Source organism: Canis lupus, chromosome 20 (assembly GCF_048164855.1).
Source record: "Canis lupus baileyi chromosome 20, mCanLup2.hap1, whole genome shotgun sequence".
NCBI lineage: Eukaryota > Metazoa > Chordata > Mammalia > Carnivora > Canidae > Canis > Canis lupus.
Window position 1 is genome coordinate 57,883,735 of NC_132857.1, and position 26,013 is coordinate 57,909,747.

Sequence of the window (26,013 nt, forward strand, 5' to 3'; positions counted from 1 at the left end):
CCAACTAGTATTAATTAGTCCCTGAATTCCCGTATTTGTTTCATCTCTTTGCAGTGAGAATATTTCATTTGTTCTCTGATTAGAATGAGTGAGTAATCTTTACAGTTTCATACTTTATTCAGAACTAACCAGCTTAAAAAGGCACACATTCTTCAGCAAGTTACAGGAAATTTAATTCTTGTGTTTAGTTATTAGTTCCTGTATTCAGAAGGGGACCACCTGCCAGCCAGGAAAGTTGATCTCTTTTTCATGATTATAAATCCATCATCCTCACAAATATTTTGGGAGTGTAAGTTTCATAGTCCTATACCAACGTTGGTTTCAAAAGAAATTCTGGAACCGTAAAACTGAGGATTGTAGCTTAAAGAAGTAACCAAAAATAGAAACTTAAACAGTTGTAATTGTGGTTTATATTGTCTCTCATTTCCCAATTAAATTTTATAGTAAAGAGGCACATAAATTTTTAGTTATTAACAGGTGTGAGTAAGGAGTATGTATATGTTTGTTTGAAGAGTCAAAATTGGCATTTATTTCATGACTGTATCTTACAGTTTGTGTGAACTGGCTGGTGAGATGAAGTTCTTGAGAATGTGAACCATATAGGAGAAAATGTGACTAAAGTAATTGATTAGCATTTACTTAAATCAATGAATTTGATACAAGCACAAGCATTAATTTTCACACGATGTGATTGAACCAAGGATATGTTTAAAAATGTTATTTGAAGGCAGCAGTTTGCTAAATCTTCATTTTTGAGATAGTTGTGTGTTTGAGGCACCTTATTTTTAATATTCTTGCCTTACATTTTTCTCCAAATTTTTCCCTGAATGATTTCTGAATAGCAAAAAATATTATTCCTCGATCCATTTCAGTACATTAACTATTAAAATCAAATCAATTTTTGGCTATTTTCTGAAGGTTAATAAAGCAAATGGCAAATATTAATAACACTCCAATGTGATTTCTTATTTTATGCATTTATAGAAAGAATCTGGTTGCAGAAGTACAGTATAATTTCTCGTTCCAAATGGACTTCATGTAGTGGATTTAAATTCTCAGTTTTGAACTGAGCTCATTGTCAAAGATGCTAACTTTTTTACAAGTTTCAAAGCCATTATTGAATGCTATAGAGCTTTTGCCAAACTTCCATATAGTGTAGAATGAATCTGATACCATGACAATATTATTGGATGATATAGTCTAAAATAAGATTTAAATCTGAACATAAAAAGCATGATAGTTCCTGGCATTGCTCATGGATTCTTTACAGCTTGAAAGTAGTCAGGGATTCTGTAATATATTTAAGAATCACAAAAATGCCGAGGAACTTGGATTATATTTTGCCTAAAATAAAAGTGGCAGGGCAAGAAACAAAATTAGGGGAAAATGAAAGAGGTGAGTTTTTTTTTTTTTTTTTTTAAGATCAAGGAATGACAGTAATTAAAAGTAACTGCTCTTTAGAAAACCTTTATTGGAATTTAACAGAAAATAAAGTTTAAAGGGTTCACATTTTCCCTTAATGCCATTCTTTCCATCTTGAATATAATATAATCTAGTAAGAAGGGCCTGGTTTCCATCCCATATTCTTCATTATTGATTTTCGGGGAGATAACTTGCAGCTAGGCTGGAAGGCCATAAAATAGCAGTTGATAATACTAGGCTGAAATTTTGGAGAGGAGGGAGCGGTTTGCTCATTAGCCCAATCCATTTTATCCCTAAGCCATCAGAAAGGTCTTCAGCATTGATTGTATCCAAGCATTAGAGTGAAGTTTTGACTCTTAACACGGTGCTTCTCAAACTATGTATGTATGAAAATGCAGATTCTGATTTCAGCAGGTCTGGGATGCGTCCTGATGGTTCATCTCTAAAAGCTCCCGCATGATCGCGCAAATGCTGATGTCTGTGGCCTGCATTTGTGGTAGTTAGGCCTGTGGGGCTTCGGGCTGCGGATGAGGTGATAACACAAGCAGGTGTAAGCCCCAGAAATTGTTGCCACAAAAGATAGAATTTAGTATTTTTTTAGATAGCTTTTTCAAGGTTATGATCGGGGATGCAGACTGGTCTTGAAGGCTTCAAAGTAAAGGTCAAAGGTTTTTCAGGAGTCAAGTGTAGAATTTTGCTTCATTTGGAGCTTTTTTTAGATACAGGAAATTTGTGCTTTGGGGAGGAAGATTTATATTTTTAAATAGGCAGACAGTTATGTATTTCATGTTGTAAAGAAACTTACTAAATAAGAGGCCATGTGAACCTTTTCCCAACAGTAGTGTGTGTGGATTATGTTCTCTTTTTTAGCATGAAACTAAATTTTCAGGTATTAGAAATATATCTAGTCTGTAAATAAATCTTGCCTTCTAAGTTAAGGAGCTTCACTATTTTACTAATAACCATTGTAGACAGACTACTCCTGGCAGTGAAGTTAGCAATACCAAACAAACAAAGTCGTAGCTGACAGATGTGACTTGTCATTGTAGTAAAGATCTCTGGTTACTTTGCTGTTAATTGTTGAGAATTTCTGTTTTATCTTAAAATGGGGTCTGAAAGATGTTGAATAATTTGGTTCTCTAAAAATGAGTTTTTCTTAGCCTTCCGTTTCCTTTATGTCTTAAATACTCTTCATATGAATTGGACTCATCCAGAGCACTTAATACAGCCCGGAGTTAAGTAACGGGTGTTTTGAATTGATATATGAAAATGTGTCGATGGCTTGATCTGTAAAACAAATCTGGGCCTTAGTTTGTGATGGTCTGATGAATGATACGTTTATTACATGCCAGGCTCTGTATATTGTTTACCTATTAAAATCTGAGTCATTAGGATTTGAAGATGTATAGCTATTTAATAGAGCGGTAGTCTTAACTGAGTGCTCACCCATTTCTTGGAATACAATGTTAAGTTTCATAACATGATCTTAACCATTTTTTTCTTTGTATACCGAGCCAAAGAACAAAACCAAACATGAAGTGCCAAGCTGTAAGTGCTTATTCTCCTGAAGTGTATACCATTAGAAGAAAAGAGAATTTTCCGTATACCTGAGAGTATAGGATCAAAAGCGGTATTTTAAATTGATAGCACATGGAATAAAAAAATGTATGTAGCTTTTTAGTACAAGGACAGTCGTGTATATTTTGAAAATAGCTGACAATTATCCTATATAGGACAGTACCAGAGTTGATATTTGTAAATACCCTGAATAATAATTTAAAAACCTACATTATTTACAGGTCATGTGTCTGGCTCAGTCACTGGTGGAGTATGTGACTCTTGATTTTGGAATTGTGCGTTTGAGCCCCACATTGGGTGTACACATTGCTTAAAAATAAAATTTTTTTAAAAAGTAAAATATACATATACTGCTCTCCCACCCCCACCCCCACCCCCGGCAGTAAATAACTCCCCACAATAGGCAATACTGTTTCTTAAGTAAGTAAATAAATCGCGTGTAAACTAGGAAGTTCGTCTTCAACATAACGTCGCGGAAAACGGTGTAGTAGCTGTTTTGATCCTTAATTGAGTAATTAGCAGGTGCTGAGGACAGGTTTAGTCCTGTGGAGTGGGCGGGCGTCTCCTAAGAGATGAGCCTCCAGGGTTGAGAGTAGAGACGCGAACCGTGGCGCCTCGACCCGGTAGGTAGGTACGGACAGGCCTGTCCGTTTTGACGTTTTCTAGAAGGCGGGGGGGGGGAAGCTAAAGTGCTATTTTGTGACCCGTGGGGGGAGGAGCGGAGGTGCCCGCGGGACCCCGGGGTGGGCGGGGCCTGGGCGGGGCCGGTGCTGCTGGGACACTCGGACGCGTCAGACCGGGCCGCGGCGTGTGTGCGGGGGGGGGGGGGGGGGGGCGGTGGCCCGTGAGCCGGGGGTCCCCGTCCCCGATCCCGTCCCCGTCCCCGTCCCCGACCCCGTCCCCGACCCCGACCCCGACCCCGAGAAGAGCTTGCTTCGCTGCACGCTCGGAGTCGGGGGCCGCGGGGCGGGAGGGGGAGGGGCGGCCCCCCGCGTCGCCGCCCGAGACCGGGCATTGGAACGTTCTTGGAGAGACGCGCTCGAACCTGGCCTCTGGAAGCAGCTCGGCCGCGACGGGACCTCGCCGGCGGCTCGGGCTCTGGCTCCGGCTCCGGCTCCGGCTCCGGCTCGGTCTGCGCCCAGAAGCTCCGCTCCCGCCGCCGCGCGCCTGGCCTCGCCGAGGGCTGCGGGGACCCCGTGGGGGGCGCGGGTGTGGGCCGGTCGCCCCGTCGGGGACCCGGGCTCGGCGGCCGCGGGCGAGGGCGTGGCGCGTCCGCACGGAGGACCCCGCAGCTGTGAGCCGCCGTCGGGCCGCGGGAGGCGGGCGCGGGAGGGGACCTCGTCTCCGTGTGGGAACGTCCCAGCCCTTAACTAAAAGCGAGAGAGAGAGACGCAGAGACCCAGGCAGAGGGAGGAGCAGGCTCCATGCACCGGGAGCCCGACGCGGGACTCGATCCCGGGGCTCCAGGATCGCGCCCTGGGCCAAAGGCAGGCGCCAAACCGCTGCGCCACCCCGGGATCCCTGGCTTTTTTTTTTTTTTTTTTTTTTTTTAATTTGCCCCCTGTTATCTTTGTTTTGTTTCCTAAGTCCCACGTAGCAGCAGGATCACGGTGTTCATCTTTCTCGGACTCACCTGGCGCAGCGTCCGGTCCTCCAGCCCCATCCACTGTGCAGACGGCCCGGCCCCCTCCCGGCCCCCTCCCGGCCCCCTCCCGGCTCCCTCCCGGCTCCCTCCCGGCTCCCTCCCGGCTCCCTCCTTTCCTGGGGCCGAGTGACCTCCGCGGCTCCCCCGCCCGGTTGCCCCCTCTCCACGGGCGGACGCCGGCCGCCCCCACACCGCGCGCGGCTCGCATTGGGCTGTGAGTACGGCCCCGGGGTAGTTCCAGTTTTGATTTTTTGAGGACCCTCCATCCTGTTTTCTACAGTGGTCGCGCCGGTTCGTATTCCCACCAGCAGCGCATCGAGGTTCCTTTTCCACATCCTGGCCAACGCTTTGTTTCTTGTGGGCTTTTTCTTTTTTTTTTTTTTTTAGTTATTCTGGCAGGTGTGAGGCGTATCTGCCTCACTGTAGTTCTGATTTGCATTTCCCTGATCCGTGGTGATCCGTGAGGTCGAGCATTTTCTCGTGTCTGTCGGCCACGTATTGGTCTTGGAGAAATGTCTGTTGGTTGTGTGTCCTCTGCCCGTTTTTATTTAGGTTGTTTTTTGGTGTTGAATTGCGTTAAGTTCTTTACACACTTTGGATGCTGACCCTGTATCAGGTCACTTGCCGGTGTGTTCTCCCACTCAGCAGGTTGTCTTTTAGTCTTTTAGTTTTCTTATTTCCTTTGCTGTGCGGAAGCTTTTTATTTTGAAGCAGTTTCAATAGTCTCTTTTTGCTTTTGTGTCCCTTGCCTTAGGAGACCTCCCTAGAAAAATCCTGCTATGAAGAAAAAAACTGTGGTTCTAGTCAGTGTCAGGATTACTGCCGATGCTCTCTTCTACGATTTTTATGGCTTCAGGTCTGCCATTCAGGTCCTGAATCCACTGGGGCTTTATCTTTGAGCGTGACGTAAGAGAGCGGCCCACTTTGGTTCCTTCGCATGTAACTGTCCAGGCTTCCCCACACCGTTGGTTGCAGAGACGCTCTCTCGCTGCGTAGTCTCTGCCTCTCCCGTGAACAATCCGCGTACAATCAGGAGTGTGTTTCTGGGCCTCCCGTCCCGGTCATTGACCCGAGCGCCCGCCTCTGCGCCCGCACCTACCGCTCGGGTTCCTACAGCTCCGTGGCACATCTTGTTACTGAGGATTGTGATACGTTCAGTTGTTGTCTCTTCCGAGATCGCTTTGGCTATTCGGGGTGTTTCGTGCTTCCACACAAGTTTTAAGATGATTCTACGTGTGTGAAAAATGCTGTTGGCATTTTGAGAGGGACTGCGCTAAATCTGTAGACCGCTTTGGATAGTGACATTTTAACAATATTTGTTCCCCCAGTCCGTGCGCGTGGCAGATCTTTGGATCTGCTGGCGTCCTCTTCAGGCTCCTCCTCGGCATCCTCTACTTTTTAGACATCAGGTCTCTCACTTCTTTGCTGAAGTTTATTCCTTGGTATTATTTTTGGTGCAACTGCAAAACAATTTTGGGATGGTTTCCTTAATTTCCCTTTCTGTTGTTTCATTATGAGCGTATAGAAATGCAACAGCATTTTGTATATTTGTATCCTGAGGCCTTAAACCGAATTTATGTATCCGTTCTAATAGGTTTTAGGTGGAGTCTTTAGGGTTTTCTATGTATCATATCGTGTCATCTGCAAATAGTGAACGTTGTAGTGCTTCCTTACCAATTTGGATGACTTTACTTTTTCTTCTTTGATTGCTGCAGTTAGGACGTGCAATACTGTGTTGAGTGAAGGTGGCGCGAGTGGACATCTTTGTCTTGTTCTTGACCATTGGGGAAATGCTCTCAGGTTTTCACCAGTGAATAGGATGTTAGCTGTGGGTTTTTTCATATACGGTCTTTATTGAGTATGTTTCCCCTAAACCTACTTTGTTGAGTTTTCATCATGAATGATGTTGTACGCTGTCAGATGATTTTTCTGCATCTGATGAAATGAGCATGTGGTTTTTATCCTTTCCTTTGTTGATGTACTATGTCATGGTGACTGATTTGTGAATATTGAGCTACCCTTGTCTTCCATAAATCCACTTGATCGTGGTGGATGATTTTTTCAGTGTATTGTTAGATTCCGTTTGCTAACATTAAATAATCTGTTCTCATTGTTTTCTTAATTTCTATTTTGTTTATTTCTGCTCTAATCTTTATTGTTTCTTCTGGTGTTGGGTTTTATTCTTTCTTTTCTAGCTCCTTTATGTATAAGGTTAAGTTGTTTGGTATTTTTCTTGCTTCGTGAGTTAAGCTTGTATTGCTATAAACTTGCCTCTTAGAATAGCTTTTGCAGTGTTTCAAAGATTGCGGACTCCTGTTTTCATCTTCTTTTGTCTCCATTTATTTCTGCATTTTTTTTTTAGATTTATTTATTCATGAGAGACACAGAAAGAGAAGCAGAGACACAGGCAGAGGGAGAAGCAGGCTCCATGCAGGGAGCCCAACGTGGGACTCAATCTGGGGACTCCAGGATCATGCCCTGGGCTGAAGGCGGCGCTAAACCGCTGACACCCAGGTGTCCCTGATTTTTTTTTTTTTTTTTAAAGATTTTATTTATTCGTGAGAGACAGAGAGAGGCAGAGACGTAAAAAGAGGGAAAAGCAGGTGGGACTTGATCCCAGGACCCCAGGATCACGGCCAGAGACCAAGGCAGATGCTCAACCACTGAGCCACCCAGGGGTCCCTTCTCTTTGATTTCTTGATTGACCCATTCATTGTCTAGTAGCATATTATTCAACCTCCATGTATTTGTTTTTCCAGATTTTTTTATGGTTAATTTCTAGTGTCATAATAGGAAGTGTCATAGTTTCATACTATGATTTTAATTGTTTTGAAGTTGTTGACTCACTTTGTGGCCTAATATGTGATCTGTATTGGAGAATGTTCCACGTTCAGTTGAAAAGAATGTGTTTTGCTATTTTAGGATGGGATGTTCTGAATAGACCTGTTAGAGCCATCTGGTCCATTGTGTCATTCAGAGCCACTGTTTCCTTGTTGATTTTCTATTTTAATGATCTATCCATTGATGTGTGGGGTGTTCTCTATTATTATTGTATTATTATCAGTTACTTCCTTTATGTTTGCTGTTGCTGCTTTATATATTTGGGTACTTCCCAATTTGCAATATGATCATTATGTTTGTCTAATCTCTACACCCAACGTGGCGCTCCAGCTCACAACCCTGAAATCGAGTCATCATGCCCTTCCTACTGAGCCAGCCAGGTGCCCCCAGTTGTTAGGTCTTCTTGTTGGATCGTTCCTTTGATTATATAGTATCCTTTGTCTCTCGTTACTGTCTTTTAATCTCTCTCTGATGTAAGTATTGCTGTCTCAGCTTTCCTCTACTGCCCTTTGCCTGTAAATGGTTTCCTTCACTTGCCGCTTGCATGCGTCTTTAGGTCTGAAATGAGTCTCCTGTAGGCGGTGTATAGATGGGTCTTTTCATCCGTTCCATCACCTTATGTCTTTTGATTGGTGCATTTACTCCATGTACATTCAGAGTAATTATCGATCTGTCCTGATTGCTACTTTGTTACTTGTTTTATGGTTGTTTTTTGTCATTCTCTGTTGCTTCTCATTTTCTCTCATGGTTTGCTGGCTTTCTTTAGCGATATAGTTGGGTTCCTGTCGTCTTCTTTTTTGCGTATTACTGGTTTTTGATTTGTGGTTCCATTAGATTATACACAGCGCCTCTTGCATATAGTAGTCTATGTTAAGTTGCCAATAGCTTAAGTCTTAACTCATCCTTCTCTCCTTGCCCACAGTGTTTTGGGTATTCAGTGTCAAACACTGCAGCCTTATTTTGTGGATTCCTTGACTGACTTTATAGATACTTGAGTTCCAACTGAAAAATACACCAGGAGCCTTATGGAGTTTCCCTTGTATGTAAATGTTTTCTTTTGCTGCTTTTTAAATTCTGTCAGTGCTTTTGCCATCTTAATTACTGTGCATCTTCGTATGGAATTCCTTGGGTATTGTTGAGGACTTTTTGGTGGCTCCTGGATCTGAAATTTGTTTCCTTTCTTAGATTTGGAGAATTTTCAGCAATTTCTGTAAATAAATTTCCTGTCCCCTTTTCTCTCTTCTGAGATCCATGTAATGCAATTGTTATTAGGCTTAATGGTGTCACCTAGTTTTTCCTTAGTCTATTCTCATTATTTATTTATTTATTCCTTCCTATTCGGCTTGATTGCTTTCCATTGCTCTGTCCTCTAGGCCACTGATCTGTTCTGCTTCCTCTAAGTCTACTATTTATTCCATTATATTTTTAGTTTCAACTACTGAGTTTATCTCTGATTGGTTTTCATGGTTTTCTTTGTTGAGCAACTCACCAATGTCCTCAAAGTCTTTTCTCAAGTCCAGAATCCTTGACTATTGCTTTAAACCCTCCATCAGGTGTATTACTTAGTTCTGGTTTTTTTTAGATCTCTTGCTGTGATTTGTCCTGGTCTTTCATTTGGGACTTGGTCCTCTGACTTTTCATTTTATCTAACGCTGCATCTGTTTCTGTGTGTTAGGAGAGTCAACTACGTCTCCTGATTTTGCAAGTAATAGCCTTATGAAGAAGAGGTCCTGTGGCGGTGCCCTACTGCTCAATATCCTCCACTCACCAAAACCTGGCTCTTCGGGGCTATCGCTTGTGTGTGTTGCGTGTACCCCGGTTTGTGGGGGAGTCACGTCTGCCTTCGGTCCAGTCATCTGCAATAGCTTTCGTTGCCACTTGTGGACAGGGTTTCATTCCTGTGGCATGAGTGGGCCAGTCTGGGGCCTCCCTGGGCTTGAGTTGAGTCAGACGAGGTGTTCGCCAGAGATGCAGTGGTATGGAACTGCCTTAAGCTTTCCCTGTGTTGTCCTTTGAGAAGCTTTCATTGGTGTGTGGGGCCCACAGTCAGACCTGATGTCTGCCCCGAGTCCATTGCTGGGGCCACACAGCTGGGCCGGGGTGTGTGTTATCCTCCCTTCTCAGGGCAGGAGTCTGTGGAGTGGTGCTGGGCCACTGCCAGGCAGCAGCAATGCTTTGGATGGGCCCTGGCCACCCACCCGAAGGGCAGGTCTGTAGCAAATAGTAGGGTTGGGGCGTGCAGTGCCATCCCTTTCCCAGCTGTCCACTGATGACCCCACAGTGGTTTATAAAATGTTATCAGCTGAGCCATAAGGGAAGCTTGCTGAATACAGTATAGTCCTGAGAAAGCCACGTGTGTACATTTTTAACGGTACATTTAAATTTTTTTAGTGAAGTCTAAACTGATGGATTTGCTTTATTGAAATTGATTTGTTGATCAAAACAACCTTTAAAAATAAGTTACTACTTCAGTGGTGTTTATTGCAGAATTCTAGACTTTATTGACTATCACCTTTGTAACTTCAGACCTGGAATAGAATTAAAAGCATGAGCATTCAGTGAGCAAGGAAAAGGTGAGTGTTTCTGCCATTGTTCTTTGTGTTTAACATGTTCAGAATCCTTGTTTAAAAAAAAAAATAATGTTGAACATTTTCATAATGGAGAAAGACTCTGGGTTGATACAGCAATAAACATTGCATAAACTTTTAAAATATCTATTCTATAATTAAACTTTAAGGCAACATGGAAAATTTAGTAATGACAGTTTTAAGAATCACGAACCTATGGGTTTAATGTCTCTTAAGTTATATGTGTAAGTCCAGAAAATAATGAAGTAGATCTAGTTTAGTAACTGGACAATTAGTGATATTAAGATTTGTTTTACTGGAGAATTACTGAGGTTCATATAGAAACAAATTAAGGGATGGTGCAACTGTTAACCATATTGACACAGAAAAACCATTGGGCAGCTTTGAGAGCTTAGGAAATAATGGTGGGGAGTCTGAACTGAAACCCTGACTGCAGGATGTGCAGGTCCCGCAGACCAGTGCAATACTCAGAAATGCTTAAATGGCTTCCACGTAGTTGGCTGGCAGCATGCCGGTCCTGCCCGTCCTCTGCACAGTGCCATACATCCAACCCTCGTCGATCGCTTGGACGTTTACAATAGCGTCTCCGTCTCTGAAGGACACCTCATCTGCATCAGCAGCCATATAGTCGTACATGGCACGGAAGATCTTCTATTTGTGAAGATGGAAAAAGGTAAAAAAAAATATATATATATATATATATACACACACACACACGATTAGATTTGCAACAATCAACCCGAACACCTAATTTTAAGGTCTATCTAAGTTACACAAAGAGAATGTACAACCACCACCAGGAAAGTAAAAAGACTACCCACGACTACTCACAAAACAGGATCAAGTATTTGCTGATCATACATCCAGTAAGGGATTACATCCAGAAGATAAAAACTCCTACAATTCAAAACTGAAAAAAGGCGGGAGGGAGGCGAAGGATCTGAATTCTCCAAAGGAGATGTACGAATAGCCCATGTTTTCAGTCAGCAGGGAAAACCCCAAGGAACTACGACTTCAAACACGCTAGAACGGTAGGAGTCAGCGAGGACCCAGAGCCGATACTAGGGAGGGTGTGGAGAAATTTGAAAAGCTGCTGATGGGAAAGTAAGATGGTGCAGCCACTTGGCAAAGAGTTTTTGCAAGCTCCTCCCTTGTTCGATGCAGAGTTACGGTACTGCGGCCCTACCTACATCCCCAAGGGGCGCGAGAACGTATGTCCACACGGTACTTCGTGCGTCCACACTCCCGGTATCCTTCACGGCAGTCAAAAAATGGCAAAGAGCCAAATGCCTATCAATTGATGAAGGAAGGCAGGGTGGTATTTCCACACGATGGAACAGTCGGTACTAAGGAGTTTTTACTGCCGTGATAGAAGCAGGCGAACCTCGGCATTGAGGACAGGAGGCCCGTCCCCGAAGACCACATACTGTGTGACTGAATTTATGTCAAGTACGTTGCACAGGCAAATGCAGACAAAGAGCATTAGTGGATCCCTCAGGATGGGATGGGGGGACCGTTGATGGGTACAAGGGGTTTTTTAGGGTGATGAAATGTTATAAAATTAGATGATGGTAGCAGTTGAATAACCAAATGAAATAAAAATCAGTGGACCCATACGCTTCAAATGAACTTAATGGTATGTTAATATGTTCATAAAACTATGAAAAAAGAATGGAATGTGCTAATTTTGTATGTGGCCTTTTCTTCCCTTTTGAAAAAGTCAATTTTGTGTTTTGAAGAATAAAAATTTGAAAGACCAAAGCAATACTGCACGTATTCTTTCACTGGGAATTTGGAAGCACGCTGGTTGTAAAAGTTCCTAAAAGCTGTCCTCCACATTAAACAAGAAAACCCCAAGGAGAGGAGAAGGGAAAGTGGGCACTTTACTAATCAGTAAGCATGGAGTTCCCGTTAAGACGAATGGGCCCTGGAGATCTCTGGCGATCTGTACACAAGCCTGAATGTATCGAACACTTAAAAATGTGGTAAAAAGGTTAGAGCTCAAGTGGTTTTACATGTAATTCGGTTTCCGATGTAATTCGGCTCTTGTAACACTACTTGTAGATAAAAATAACAAAAATTGAAAGTGCCCAAATTTCCTTCATGGGAGCCACACTGGTTAGTAATTGGAGATGTCACCCACGTAGTTTTTCCTGGCATTCTGAAACGATCAAAGACAGGTTTCCCCTTCCCCCCTGCATTCCTGAACAGTTACTGAGATTCATACTCTGACTTGTTCTTTCCATTTAATATAACTTCAGGGTCCTTCCATATAAATACAGATCTGTGTTTTTTCTTACATTTTTTACTGCTGCAGAGAATTCTGTATTGTAAGATCACAAATTAACCATTTCTATACTTCTGGACATTTAATTGTTACTATTTTACACCAATCCTCTAATGTTTGCTTTAGGCAAGTATTTCAGGGAAAGAGCTTTTTGTTATTTTATTTATTTATCCATGAGACAGAGAGAGGCAGAGACATAGGCAGAGGGAGAAGCAGGTTCCCTGCGGGGGGCCCAGGACCCCGGGGGTCATGCCCTGGGCCGACGACAGACGCTCAACCCCTGAGCCACCCGGGTGTCCCAGGAAAAGACCTTTTAAAGGTGAAAGTAGTAGGTCAAATGGTATGTTCATTTTAATAATAAAAAAAAACCCACTACCATGAGAGGATTCTAACACTATACTTTGCTTTAATTTGCATATTCCTAGTTAGCAGTCATGGTGGACACTTTCGTTGGATGTTTCTATTTCTTTTGCTGTAAGTTGTCTATTCGTTTGCTTCCATATCTTATTTTGACCAGAAGGAATAATTTGCCAATGAATTTTTGGGTGTTATGCCTTTTAGATAGGGCTTTTTGTTATATATGCAGATATTTTCTCCCAGTTTGATATATTTCATTTTATTATAAAAACGTTTAGGGCCACCCAGGTGGCTCAGTGGTTTAGCACCACCTTCAGCCCAGGGCGTGACCCCAGAGTCCCGGGATCGAGACCCAGGTCCGGCTCCCTGCATGGAGCCTGCTTCTCCCTCTGCCTGGGTCTTTGCCCCTCTCTCTCTCTCTCTGTGTGTGTCTGTCATAAATAAATAAAATCTTAAAAAGAAAAAAAAAAGTTTAAAATCTTCTGGTCCAGAGGCCTGGGATTAAGTCCCTCCACACTGCTCCTGCTTGCTCGCGTTTTTCTCTCAAAATCTCTAAAATTTTATGGTCAGATATGTGGTCTTTTCTTTCACATCCTTAGGTTCTGGAACTTGCTGAGGAGGGCCTTGGTTGTCCCGATATTATAAAAGTGGCCTCTAATTTTCAGTAGTATTTTACAATTTTACTGTTTCCCCCTGCTGATTTGTAAGCTATTCTCATATCTAGTCCCATGCTAACCCCATATTTAATGATAGCAGCTTTACAGTATGTTTTGCTCCTATTTGGTTAATAGTTGTCTATTGGAGGGCAGCCGAGGGGCTCATGTGGTTAAGTGGCTGCCTTCGGCTCGGGTTATGTTCCCAGCCGGGGCCTGGGACTGGATCCCACATCGGGCTCCCTGCTCGGTGGGGAGTCGGCTGCTCCCTCCGCCTGCTGCTCCCCCTGCTTATGCACTCTGTCAAATAAACACAATGTTAACTTTAATACACAGAATGCTAGGATTTTGGAGTTGCCTTGAGTTCATGGGTTTATTTCACGAGAAATGACTACAAGGTTCTGTTCCCGGATATAATGAGTCTTAATACTTACTTAGATCTTTGTCCTTTTGTAAAGACAGTTTTCTACATACAAATATTTTTGTTCATAGAAATACTTTTATTTCAACCCTAAAGAATTAAGTTTCTGTGATATGGATGAATCCAGGGTTTTAAACTGAGTTTTTAAAGTAGTTTGGTGAACTGTAAACATGACTGACTTATTTATATGTATTGTTTTATATTTATTTACATTTATATCCCTTATATTTAGGGAGATCTAAGATGACATGTTTTATGCGTGACACATGCGTAATCCTCTTGAACGAGGATTCCAAGCAGCAGATACTTGAAGGTAGTGGGTAGGACCAGTGAGCCCCAAGGGATCATTAGTTTAAATAATTTGAGCTTGGGAATGAAGCGTTTCTCATACACCTGGTAATAGGTGCATTAAAAGAGCGTCGAGGGGCCCCCAGGAGGCTCAGAGGCTGTCTGCCTGCGGCCCAGGGTGTGACCCCAGGGTCCCGGGATCAAGTCCCCGGTCCGGACCCTGCAGGGAGCCTGCTTCTCCCTCTGCCTGGGTCTCTGCCTCTCTCTGTGTGTCTCTCAGTAATAAATAAATCTTAATTTTAAAAAACGTGCCGCCTACAGCAGGCGGGGCGGGGGCTGCACTTACGCCAGCAGTGGAGGGGTGCGACGGGATGGAGGAGAGCGTGGTCTGCTGCGTGGCCGCGGACGAGGACCGCTGCGGGGGCAGCTCCGTGGTCCTGGCGTGCTTGTAGGCTGTTGGGGTGGGGGGACGGTTGGCGCGGGGCAGGCCTGTACCTGCTGGCCGCGAAGGGCAGGGCCTGCACCTGCTGTCCGTGGAGGGGGGTGGCCTGCACCTGCAGCCCACGGGGGGGGGGGCCTGCACCTACTGCCCGTGAGTGGGGCCTGTACCTGCTGCCCGCGGGGGGGGGGGGGGTTGCACCTGCTGCCCGCGAGGGAGGCCTGCACCTGCGGCCCGTGGGGGGGGCCTGCACCTGCTGCCCGCGAGGGAGGCCTGCACCTGCGGCCCGTGGGGGGGGCACACCTGCTGGGGGGGCCTGTACCTGCTGCCCGCGGGGGGGGGGCACACCTGCTGGGGGGGGCCTGCACCTGCTGCCCACGGGGGGGGGGCTGCACCTGCTGCCCGGAGTGGGGCCTGCACTTGCTGCCCGTGGGGGGGGCACACCTGCTGGGGGGGCCTGCACCTGCTGCCCGTGCGGGGGGGGGTGGGACTGCACCTGCTGGCCACGGAGGGGGGGGCCTGCACCTGCTGCCCACGGGGGGGGGGGTGCACCTGCTGCCCGGAGTGGGGCCTGCACCTGCTGCCCGTGGGGGGGGCACACCTGCTGGGGTGCCTGCACCTGCTGCCCGCGGGGGGGGGGGGAGGGCTGCACCTGCTGCCCACGAGGGAGGCCTGCACCTGCTGCCCGTGGGGGGGGCACACCTGCTGGGGGGGCCTGCACCTGCTGCCCAAGCCCCCCCCCCCCCCCCCAGCCTGAAGCCCCGTGAGGCCCGCTGCCCAGCCTCTACCGGCCGCTGCAGCCCGAGCCCGAGCCCGAGGGCGGGCGGCCCCCGCGGTACCTGAGGCGGTGAAGACGATGCCGTCGCTGTAGGCGGACAGGCGCTGGTCGGCGGGCTCCGAGGGCTCCGACTTGTCCTCGCCGCTCAGCGCGCTGGCCGAGCCCGCCCGGGAGTGCTCGCGGCTCCGGCGCTGCGCCTGGGCTGTTGGGGCGGGCGGGGGGTTAGGACACAGCAGCGGGGGTGGGGGGTGGGGCGCTGGGGGGGGGACGCCTTAGGACGCGGTGGAGGGTTTAAGACGTGGATGGAGAGAAAGGGGGGAGGAGGGGGGGAAGGCCGCTGGGGGGGAGAGGGGGAGACCGCGAGGGGGGGACCCGGAGTAAAGGGGGGGGCCGTGCGGGGTGAGTGGGGGTGCAGGGGTCAGGCTGCGGTCATGTGGGGGTAGTGGAGGATCAGGTATGAGGCTGTACCAGTGGGAGTAGCAGGGCAGGGGTGAGGCCAAGGCTGCTGGGGTGGGGGGAGAGTGGGAGAGGAGAGGGGGGGAGAGGGAAGGAGAGGGGGGAGAGGGAAGGAGAGGGGAGCAGAGGGGGAGGAGAGGGGAGCAGAGGGAGGGGAGAGGGGAGCAGAGGGAGGGGAGAGGGGGAGGAGAGGGGAGCAGAGGGGGAGGAGAGGGGAGCAGAGGGAGGGGAGAGGGGAGCAGAGGGGGAGGAGAGGGGAGCAGAGGGAGGGGAGAGGGGAGGAGAGGGGGAGGAGAGGGGAGCAGAGGGAGGGGAGAGGGGAGGAGAGGGGAGGAGAGGGGAGGAGAGAGGGGAGGGAGAGGGGAGAGAGGGGAGGGAGAGGGGAGAGAGGGGAGGGAGAGGGGAGAGAGGGGAGGGAGAGGGGAGAGAGGGGAGGGAGAGGGGAGAGAGGGGAGGGAGAGGGGAGAGAGGGGAGGGAGAGGGGAGAGAGGGGAGGGAGACGGGGGTGGAGGGAGACGGGGGTGGAGGGAGACGGGGGTGGAGGGAGACGGGGGTGGAGGGAGAGGGGAGAGAGGGGAGGGAGACGGGGGTAGGGAGAAGGGAGAGAGGGGAGGGAGACGGGGAGAGGGGGGAGAGGGGGGAGAGGGGGGAGAGGGGGGAGAGGGGGGAGAGGGGGGAGGGGGATGGGACAGTAGGGGTGAAGACGGGGAAGACAGTGGTGGGGGGAAGACTGGGGGAAGACGGCGGGGGGTGGGGGGGGTGGGGGGGGTGGGTGTGTTGCCGCGGCAGGCCCTGCGGGTACCCCGGTCCGGGGCACGTGGATTCCTGCAGACGCCGCGGCGGCCCCGGAGGGTCCTGGAGGTGCCTGGCAGCAGGGCGGGCGCCCCCCCCATCCCCGCTCCCGCCTCCCCGAGCGCCCGCGGCCACAGGCTGTTGCCCTGGGGGGGCCGCCAGGCGTCAGCACATCCCTCCCCGGCTGGCGGCCGGGCTCCCTGGTCCCGCCGGGCTCCCTGGTCCCTCCGGCCTCCCTGGTCCCGCCGGGCTCCCCGGGGACGGAGGGCCTCGCACGGGGCGGCACCGACGGGGCCCCACACTCCGGCGGCCCCTCCGCGGCCTCGGCGCCCAGCACGGAGGGGTCCGGCCCCGAGGGTCCCCGCCAAGCCTGGTCGCCCCCGCCCGCCGCAGCCGCCCCTACCGTTGAGCAGGTGCAAGCTCCGCGACTGGATGTTGTCCTCCGCGGGGTCGTAGTCGAACACGGAGCCCGGGTTGGTGCGCCACACGCGGAGGCCTGCGCGGGACAGGCGCCCAGGTCGGACCCCGGCGGGGGGGTGCGGGGGGGTGCGGGGGGGTGCGGGGGGGTGGCGGCGCTGGGAGCGGGGGTGGGGGGGCAGCCGGGGCGGGACACCTGGTCCTCGCGTGGTGGGCGGAGGCGCGCGCGGTGGTGCCGGGAGCCCCAGGCCGAGGCCGTCGTGCGGAGCCCCCCCCGCCCCCCCCGCGGCCCCCACCTGTGACGGGCTCCTGGGCCTGGCCGCCGCGGCCCGGCTCCATCTCCACCACCCTCCTCCGGATGCCGCGGTAGGTGATGTCGCTGACGTCCTGCGTGTTCTTCTTCACCCGCTCGGTGATGGGGTCCGTGACCACGGGCGTGAAGCAGCCCTTGTGTTTCTCGAAGTCCTCGTGGTACTTCACCTGCGGGGCCGCGGTTCGTGGGCGCCCGTGCGTGGGCCCGGGGCTCCCCGTTCCCCACCCCGTCCCCCCGCACTCACCGTGGACACGTTGCGCTGGGTCTCGCGCACGCGCCGCATCTCCGGGGTGTCCAGCACGTGCGCGGCCCTGCCCTGGATGTGCCTGCGGAAGCCGTCGGCGTACAGCACCTGCGGGGGGCGGGGGGGCGTCAGCAGGTGCGGGCCCCGACATGGAGCCCCGACGACGCCCAGCCCGGGCCGCACGTGTCTCAGGGCCCCGGCCTAGGGGTCAACAGGCCGCGGCTGTGACCCGGGCCGCCCCCCCCCCCCCCAGCGGGGCCACTGGACATCGGCAGGTGTTAGGCACGTGTTACAGGCTGTGACTTGGGACGCACCCCCCCCCCCCTTCATCGGGGCCGCGGGACATCGGCAGGTGTTAGGCGGGTGTTACAGGCTGTGACCCGGGCCCCCCCAGCCCAGCGGGGCCCCAGGACATCGGCAGGTGTTACAGGCCGCGACACGGGCCGCCCCCCAACCCCGCAGGCCGCGGGACATCAGCAAGTGTTACGGGCCGTGACCCGGGCCACCCCCCTCCCCCTCGGGGCCGCGGGACGCCCGCAGGTGTTCGTCCTGGGTACGGCCACGGGCACCTAAAGGCCGGTTGCGTTAATCGCAGCGTCCACCTGCAGGCGAGCAAGCGGCGCAGGTGTTAAGGGGCCGGGCCGCGACCCCCGGGCCCCCTGCCCGCCGGGGCGAGGGCGAGGGCGAGGGCGCGTCCACGCGGGGCGGACATGCTCGAGGGAGGCGGCGGCCGCCCAGTACCGAGCTCAGGTTCTCTTGGTTGCGCTTGGCTCGCTCCATCTCTGGGGTGACGGCCGTCGGCGTGCCCTTCCTCACGCTCTCCCGGTAGCACACCTGGGGGCCGAGGGCGCCGGCGTCAGCGAGCGGCGGGGGAGGGGGGCCACGGGGTCACACCGGGTGAGGGGCGCAGGGGGGGGTCACACCGGGTGAGGGGCGCAGGGGGGGTCACACCGGGTGGGGGGCGCAGGGGGGTCACACCGGGTGAGGGGGCGCAGGGGGGGTCACACCGGGTGAGGGGGCGCAGGGGGGTCACACCGGGTGGGGGGCGCAGGGGGGTCACACCGGGTGAGGGGGCGCAGGGGGGTCACACCGGGTGAGGGGGCGCAGGGGGGGTCACACCGGGTGAGGGGGCGCAGGGGGGGTCACACCGGGTGAGGGGGCGCAGGGGGGGTCACACCGGGTGGGGGGCGCAGGGGGGGTCACACCGGGGGCCACACGGGGGGGTCACAGCGGGAGGAAAGCCGTCCGCACGTTGCACGTTCCGTGTAAAGCCCAGGAGGAGGAATTAATCGGTGGGAGCTGCTGGGGTCGCTGGTTGGTTTTAGGGGCAGAGAGGGGCTCCCGAGGTCAGTTTCGGGGCGAGTGCGAGGGGTTAGTGCCGCAGCCAGTCTGCAGGCGCCCCACGCCGCGGCGCCCCGGCCGCCCAGGTACCGAGCTAAAGTTCTCCTGGTTGCGTTTGACTCGCTCCATCTCGGGGGTAAAGGGGGTCGGGGTCGCCTTCCCCACCTGCTCTCGGTACGACACCTGCGGGGGCCACGTGCCGGCTGAGACGGGGGCTCGGGCGGGGGCCGCGCGTACTGGGGGGCGGGGGCGGGGGCGGGGGCGAGAGGGCGGGGGCCCCGCGACAGCCGGCCCGTGTCTGGGGGGGGGGCCGGGGCCGGGGCCGCACGCGCCCGCTCCCCCCACGATACCGAGCTGATGTTCTCCTGGTTGCGTTTGACTCTCTGCATCTCCGGCGTGACGGGGGTCGGGGTCGCCTTCCCCACCTGCTCCCGGTACAGAACCTACGCGGCGGCACCGAGGAGCCGGAAAGAAGACGACATTAGCGCCCGCAAGACGAACGGGACGGATCAGCTGTGCCGGGGCTCCGGGGCTCGGCCTGCGGCCGCGGGGCTGGGGGCGGCTCCTGCAGGGCGTGGGGGGCGGGGGCGGGCTGGGGTGGCCGCAGGGCGCGGGGGGGGGGGACGGCGGATCCGGGGTGCGGGCTGGGGTCAAGGCCACCCCCGCGCTCCGGGCAGCAGGCGGCCGAGCCAGGCCCCGAGCCAGGCCCCGAGGTGCAGGGGCCGCCCCCCAGGGGAGCGGCGGGCCAGGCCGGGGCGCGGCCCCTGGACCCTCTAGAGCGTCCCGGGGCGGGTCTCGGCGCCACACGGGCAGGAGCGTGGATGCTGCACCTCAGGGCCTGCCCCGGCGCCCTTCACGGGGGCACCGCGCTTCCCGAAGGGGTCCCTGAGCGGCAAGGCCCCCGCCCCCAGCGGGACCCGGCAGCGGGGCGTGGCACGTGCTCCGGGAGTCCGAGGCCCTGCTCTCCCGGGAGGCTGGGGGGGGGGGCGTCTCCTTCCAGGACCCCAACCCCCTGGTCAGCAAGAAACCAGGATACACCGAGCGCAGGCTTGTGGCAAACGGCTCACCAGTTAGCAGTTAGACACCATGATAAACACAACAAAAAACTAAAATTGGTAAAGCAAAAACCGTTTGAGTGACGCTTCCTTCTTAATTGGTAATTTTCTGAAACTGGTGGATCTTAGTTTTTCCATTTCCAAGAGCACAGTACCTCTAAACAATCACCCGGGACTCAAGATTGTTAGAACTCAATTTTCTTGTTATCCAAGCAAACTAAAAGGCAAGTGGTTTTTTTAAAAAAATATTTTTAAATACCAGATGGAATAGAAATGTCATTATCCTTGGAGGATCAGGGGTTATTTTTTCCCAAGGTCTCTTTGTCTAAATCTGACAGGTTAAATTAGAACCTAACGTCACAGGTGCAAAAACAAAACAAGATCACAAGTCACTTTTCCAGAGAGCGCTCTCCTATCGACCAGGCCCCTCCCCCAATTTCATGAGTATGTAAAACAAAGAGACCTTGAGGATGGTAGAGAGTGAGTTTGGGGAGAGCTGAGCGAAATTGGAAAAATCTGTTACTTCCTGATATTAGAACTGGATTAAAGCAATCTTGTTATTACAGAGTTAAAGCTAAGAGTAGCCTTCTAGGACAGAAGGATACATGGGATAAACAAAATTCACAAAATTTAAGTTGTTTTTTTTTAAAGTAGGATTAATAAGTATTATTTCAAGTCATTAAAGTAGTAGTTGTTTCTTGTCTTGCCAAAGTACCGAGCTAATATTTTCTTGATTGTGTTTGACTCTCTCCATCTCTGGAGTGACAGGTAAAGGGGTTCCCTTGCCCATGTTTTCTTTGTACAACACCTGTGTGATGAGAAAGCATCCAGAAAAAAGAAAAATAAGTAACATTTCATTGGTTGCAAGATTTTAAGTGTGAGTTCAACCTCCTTGTTACCAAAGGACACAGTCGAGTCCAGGGGGCCAGGAGTTACAGGTCGACCAGCCGCCCCAACCGACTACTGGCAGCAGAGCTCCGGGGAAGGAAGGACCTCGGCTGCTGGGGGAAGGCTGTCCGTCATTCATGTCATTTTGTCCTTCCTGTGAGCACGTGCCTCCCACCAATGACAGGGGGGTTTGAGATTGTTAGAACTCGGTTTTGTTGTTATCCAAGCAAACTAAGAGACAAGCGGTTTAAAAAAAATATTTAAAAATACGAGATGGGATAACAGAATTAAATGTTATGAATGTTTTAGAAAGTCGAATCCATAGTAGTAACATAAAAATATAAAAAGTATGTCCTTTTGCTAAGTGAGGTATATTAGAAACAAAGGCAGGGGAGTGGGTTTTAAGGAGGAATACGTGTCAAGTGTTATCTAATTATGAGGTTAAGTGGCAGCTGCTTTTCCCTTTCTTTCCAAAATACCGAGCTAAGGTTTTCTTGATTGTGTTTGACTCTCTGCATCTCAGGAGTGATGGAGACTGGAATCCCTGTCCCCAGGTTCTCCTTGTAAAGCACCTGTATGGTAAGAGAGCATCCAGAACAAAAAGAAGGATCAACCACTTTCCCCCTTTTGTGGAGAAGTGGGGGGGAGGAAGGGCAAAGAGGAAAGAGAGGAGGTTAGAGGAAGGGAGATACCAGAAGCTTCTAGATCCAACCTGTAGGAGCCTAAAGACATTAGGTAAGGGAATGCAGGAAAGAGCAGCAAAAACTGAGACAGGAAAGGAAAGTTTTGTTACTTTTGTTGTTTGGATTAATCTCTGCAGAGTGTGCGGTGAAAGGGAACCGACGATTAGTGCCCCCAGCCGGTTTGTTAAGAGGAAGAGAAGAAGTAAAAAGAGTAAGAGACAAAAGGAGAACCAACGAAGTTATTTTTGATTTGGAAATGTTATTAATAAACCACATAAGGAGATCTGATTTTTTTTAAAAAAAAAACAGTATTAAGATACATGTGCACAAACCTTCTTTTGTTGACTTTCAAAAGAAGTCCAGGTATTTAATTTTTAGTTTGGGTGAACATACTGGGAAGAATTATTTTTAAAGCATATGGAGAGCAATGACAAGATGCTACAAAAAAAGAAACTTCAAAATATCTGTGTAGATACCAGTAGGGACAGAGAAGGTTAGAACAGGAAGTGGGGCCAACAGTCCAATCTTTGCTAAATACATTTTTGGAAGCTTTATGTTCAGATCAAATTTGCCAAAGCAGGATAAATGTGGGTCCTTAGACACTGAGAAAGGTTATGGTTTTAAAGGTTGGGATATAATACTGAACTTATTTTTTTATAAGTCAAATAATGGTATTAATGTTTAACCAAAGTGGGGCAATGGATTCAGGGGAGATGGCAGCGTTAGGTCATGAACAAGACATGTCAGAGTTTTTACTGGGATAAGCTGATTAGATTTAAAATATAGCCATTAATTTTTGGTTTAAAAATAGTTAAAGGGATTTTTTTTTTCTTTTAAATACCGAACTAAAGTTTTCTTGATTGTGTTTGACTCGCTCCATCTCTGGAGTGATGGGAATTGGAATCCCCTTCCCGAGGTTTTCTTTGTACAACACCTGTACAACACAAGAAAGCATCCAGAAAAAAAAAACAAGAGCAGTCAAGACAGCCCTTTCATCTGTCCTGGAGGGACCCTAGGATGAGACCACAGACGTCAAACAGGAAAGACTCTCCAAACACAGATCAGGATGAGAATGTGCTCTGGATTTCCTTAGCTAAAGTGCGTGTATTTGATATTTACTGCAATATTAACTCATAGTATACTGAAGGTTTCGTTCCTGTGATGAGAATTAAGGGAAAAAAAACTACAAATAATTTCATAAGAGCACTAACGTGCTTATTGTACAACAGAAAAATTAGTTTTTAATTAGATTGCCAAATACTAACGTTCCCTCCGTAGAACATCTGTTTTACAGAGTAGCAGATATTTAAAACTCCAGGCCAAATCTATGTAGTATAGCAAAATTGGCCTTTATTGAGTAAATTTAAATTGTGGAGGTGGTCAAGTCTCAAAATTAATATTGTAATACAGAGTGCTATTCATTTCCCACGGAATCTTAGGAGCTCTATGCACCATCAGGACAATTTTTGCCTAAATGCAACTTGTGCAACAATGAATACAAATGGTTACTTAGGAAAAAAAAATTATCTGGGATCATTAAGATCTCAAATATAAACAATATACTTATATTATAGAAAAAATTAAAATATAATTTTGAAAATTAATGCAAACCTTAATTCTTCCAAAAGAAGAAATCATCATCATCATCATCCCACAGGGAAAACAGTGAACATTCCAGAAGTAATATTAATTTACATGGATAATTTAACACAATTGAAAGGTTGTTAGTGAATTAAAAACAAAACCAAAAGAGAGTGGGACCAAAGAAAGTTACTAATCTATTTATGTAGGAGAATAAAACTTTCTGAAAATATTTAAACTGACAGTTAAAAGCCACTTTGGATCAAACCTGCCCCCCTCCCCCCAAAAAACCCGTCCACCTAAATTTTCCTATTGACATTTGATTTTCTATTTCAGGCCTAAGTGACTCTTAAGTTCCTTATACGGAAATTTCACAGACTATTACAGAATTTTTCAACAATATTACTAAAATAAAAAGTAACATTAAATATAAATGTATGATCTGATTTGTGTCTTTAAAAGAGTAAATCAGAAGGTCTGGATTTCTATTCATGGAATGGCTCGTTTAGCCAAGTATCAGGATAGGGCTGCTTTGGGTTCCAACCCTGAACCACTTTCTCTTTCCGGCCTGTGTTTACCCAGATGGGATCCGGGTTAAGGCAAGCGCATTCCCAGTCACGAGCCACTACTACCTGTGGCCTCAAGGACTCTAGTCTTCGTGCAAAGCTAACCCAGAGGCATCTTAAATAAAGAGAGTCCTGAGAAATTAAGAGCTACGGTGTTTGTTTTTTTTTTTTTTGGATATCCATGAACTTCAAAAGTCCCAGCAGCAACATAAAAGTTGAAAAGAGAAAGGAAAGGAACGAATTAAAAGTTTTAAGGGACGATTATGAAAGGTACAGAACGTTAGAATCAAATGGTAAGTAAAAGATGTGGAAAACATGATTCAGTTGATGAAATTCTAAAAATGTTAAACGGATTATTTTAAAGGGGCTAACAGAAGTTTGTTTTATAGAAAATTATTATTTTTTTAAATATGGAATTAAAGGAACTTTCTCCCGAATACCGAGCTAAAGTTTTCTTGATTGCGTTTGACTCGCTCCATCTCAGGAGTGACAGGAATGGGGGTCCCCTTGCTCAAGTTCTCTTTGTACAAAATCTGTGTGCACAAAACCAACAACCGCATCAGCCTGGACCTATCTTTCAGGTAACTTCATCTTCACAACAGTCCCTGAAAGTATTTTTGTCTTCATAATGACACAAAATGGGCCTCGGCAACTTTAAGAAACAGGACCGACCACTTTGGACACTGAGTCACACACAGTACGAGGTCTGTCCCTGGGTGGCATTGCCACAGACTCAGCCTCCAGGCTGCCGGGAGGAGCCACTTAGGTCTCCTCCCAAAGACAGAAGGATCGGGCCTTATCAAGCAGTGGTCAAGTTAACTGAAATTAATATCCATGATGAGTTGCTGGCAACCCCAAAATAGGGAACCAGAGAGAAAGAGAGAGAAGTTTGGGGTAATAAAATGCTAATAGATATTAAAAGCTAAATATTAGCTCTCGTTGATCCTTAAACTATTCCAAAGAGAAGCTCATTTATATCTTACATGGTATACAATACACTGCTCCTATCATCTCTGGAATGAAAATATTTAAGAATCACATTCTTTTTACAAAAAGCTACAAACACCAAAAATCCATCCAACAGAGCCAGAATACGCACAAATAAAATTCTAATCAACACTGATCTTTTGAAGGGATGTTAGAGTTTTACACTTTTGACTTGTTCCACGCCAGTTAGAAACACCTGTTGTTATTAAAGGCGGGCTTAAGGGTGGGAAAAAAAAAACAAAACAAACACTGAATATTATGGGTTTTTAAGGAAAGTGATCCATAGTTATGTTTTAGGGAAAACAGTTAAGGTTTCACACCAGAACGCAACTAAATACTAAATTAGAGTTGAAAACTGGGGTAATATTTGGATCATTATTTTCATTATGTGAATTTAGTAATTTTACAGGAAGAAAAATCATATGTTTATAACGTGTTAAAAATATTATTTTAAATAAGAAGGGATTTTATTTTTTGCCCCCTAAGAAATACCGAGCTAAAGTTCTCTTGATTGCGTTTGACTCTCTCCATCTCTGGAGTGATAGGTGTTGGGGTTCCTTTCCCCAAATTTTCTTTGTACAAAACCTGTGAGATACAAGAAAGTACCCAGAAAACATTCAAAACAGGCACAAAGATGAAGGGAGGGAGAAAATTGAGGCAGGGAGTTTGTGTGAGGAGGGAGTCTTTCCGTGAGTAATATTTAGTACGGATAACGCTTTTACTTTTCCTTCACAACCATGCTAATTCTGGGGATTAAAAAAAAATCACAACACAAAGCACTGAGTTACAGGAAACGAGGATACTGATGAAGAGCCTTGAGTTAACTGTACTCACGGTGTTTCAGATCTAAGTATCCACACTTGTCAGCTGCTAAGTGTTAAAGTACCATCAGAAAAAGTAAGTCACTTTGGGTGAGTCCAGGTGGTTTTGGTCAGATAACAACACACACCCTCGCACACACACACACAGACACAGAACTGTTAAGTTGTTACTTTTTAAAAACAGATAGCGGGTTATTCTGGTAGATGTTTAAGGGGGGAAATAGAGATTCTTAGTTGATATACGTGTAAATACCGAGCTAAAGTTCTCTTGATTGCGTTTGACTCTCTCAATCTCTGGAGTGACGGGGGTTGGGATGCCCGTTCCCAAGTTTTCTTTGTACATAACCTGTAGAAGATAATTAGAATAGCCGAAAAGGTGAGATGGCCGCGAATCCCTTGGATCACAGCTACATGTGTGGGCTACGTGGTGGAAACTCACAGAACAATCTAGCTTTCAACGAGGACGCTCGGGATACGGAAAAGAAGCTCCACCAACATTTATGTTCCTGCTCCAACAGTAATCTCACTGCCTTGAACACTTGCTACTAATTTGTGCGTTTTCTGTTGCCAAC

The 26,013-nt window shown here is 48.8% G+C and overlaps 1 protein-coding gene across 24 annotated transcripts in view; it reads right to left on the bottom strand.

The window, feature by feature from the left end:
* Positions 1–9,963: 9,963 nt before the first annotated feature.
* NEB (nebulin) overlaps positions 9,964–26,013 on the bottom strand; it is a 200,919-nt gene continuing 184,869 nt past the window's right edge. For 6 of the 24 annotated variants that reach the window (XM_072789183.1, XM_072789189.1, XM_072789188.1 and 3 more), the window contains 15 exons: positions 25,695–25,787; positions 25,113–25,205; positions 24,074–24,166; positions 22,328–22,420; positions 21,283–21,375; positions 20,631–20,723; positions 19,211–19,303; positions 18,951–19,043; positions 18,261–18,353; positions 17,520–17,627; positions 17,259–17,442; positions 16,949–17,041; positions 15,359–15,499; positions 14,427–14,533; positions 9,964–10,725 (listed from right to left, as the gene is read on the bottom strand). In XM_072789183.1, the coding sequence (XP_072645284.1) occupies positions 10,552–10,725; positions 14,427–14,533; positions 15,359–15,499; positions 16,949–17,041; positions 17,259–17,442; positions 17,520–17,627; positions 18,261–18,353; positions 18,951–19,043; positions 19,211–19,303; positions 20,631–20,723; positions 21,283–21,375; positions 22,328–22,420; positions 24,074–24,166; positions 25,113–25,205; positions 25,695–25,787 (1,644 nt within the window). In that variant the 3' untranslated portion in view covers positions 9,964–10,551. The remainder of the gene's footprint in view (positions 10,726–14,426; positions 14,534–15,358; positions 15,500–16,948; positions 17,042–17,258; positions 17,443–17,519; positions 17,628–18,260; positions 18,354–18,950; positions 19,044–19,210; positions 19,304–20,630; positions 20,724–21,282; positions 21,376–22,327; positions 22,421–24,073; positions 24,167–25,112; positions 25,206–25,694; positions 25,788–26,013) is intronic. The other 18 variants (XM_072789187.1, XM_072789186.1, XM_072789184.1 and 15 more) reach the window with 18 other exon arrangements.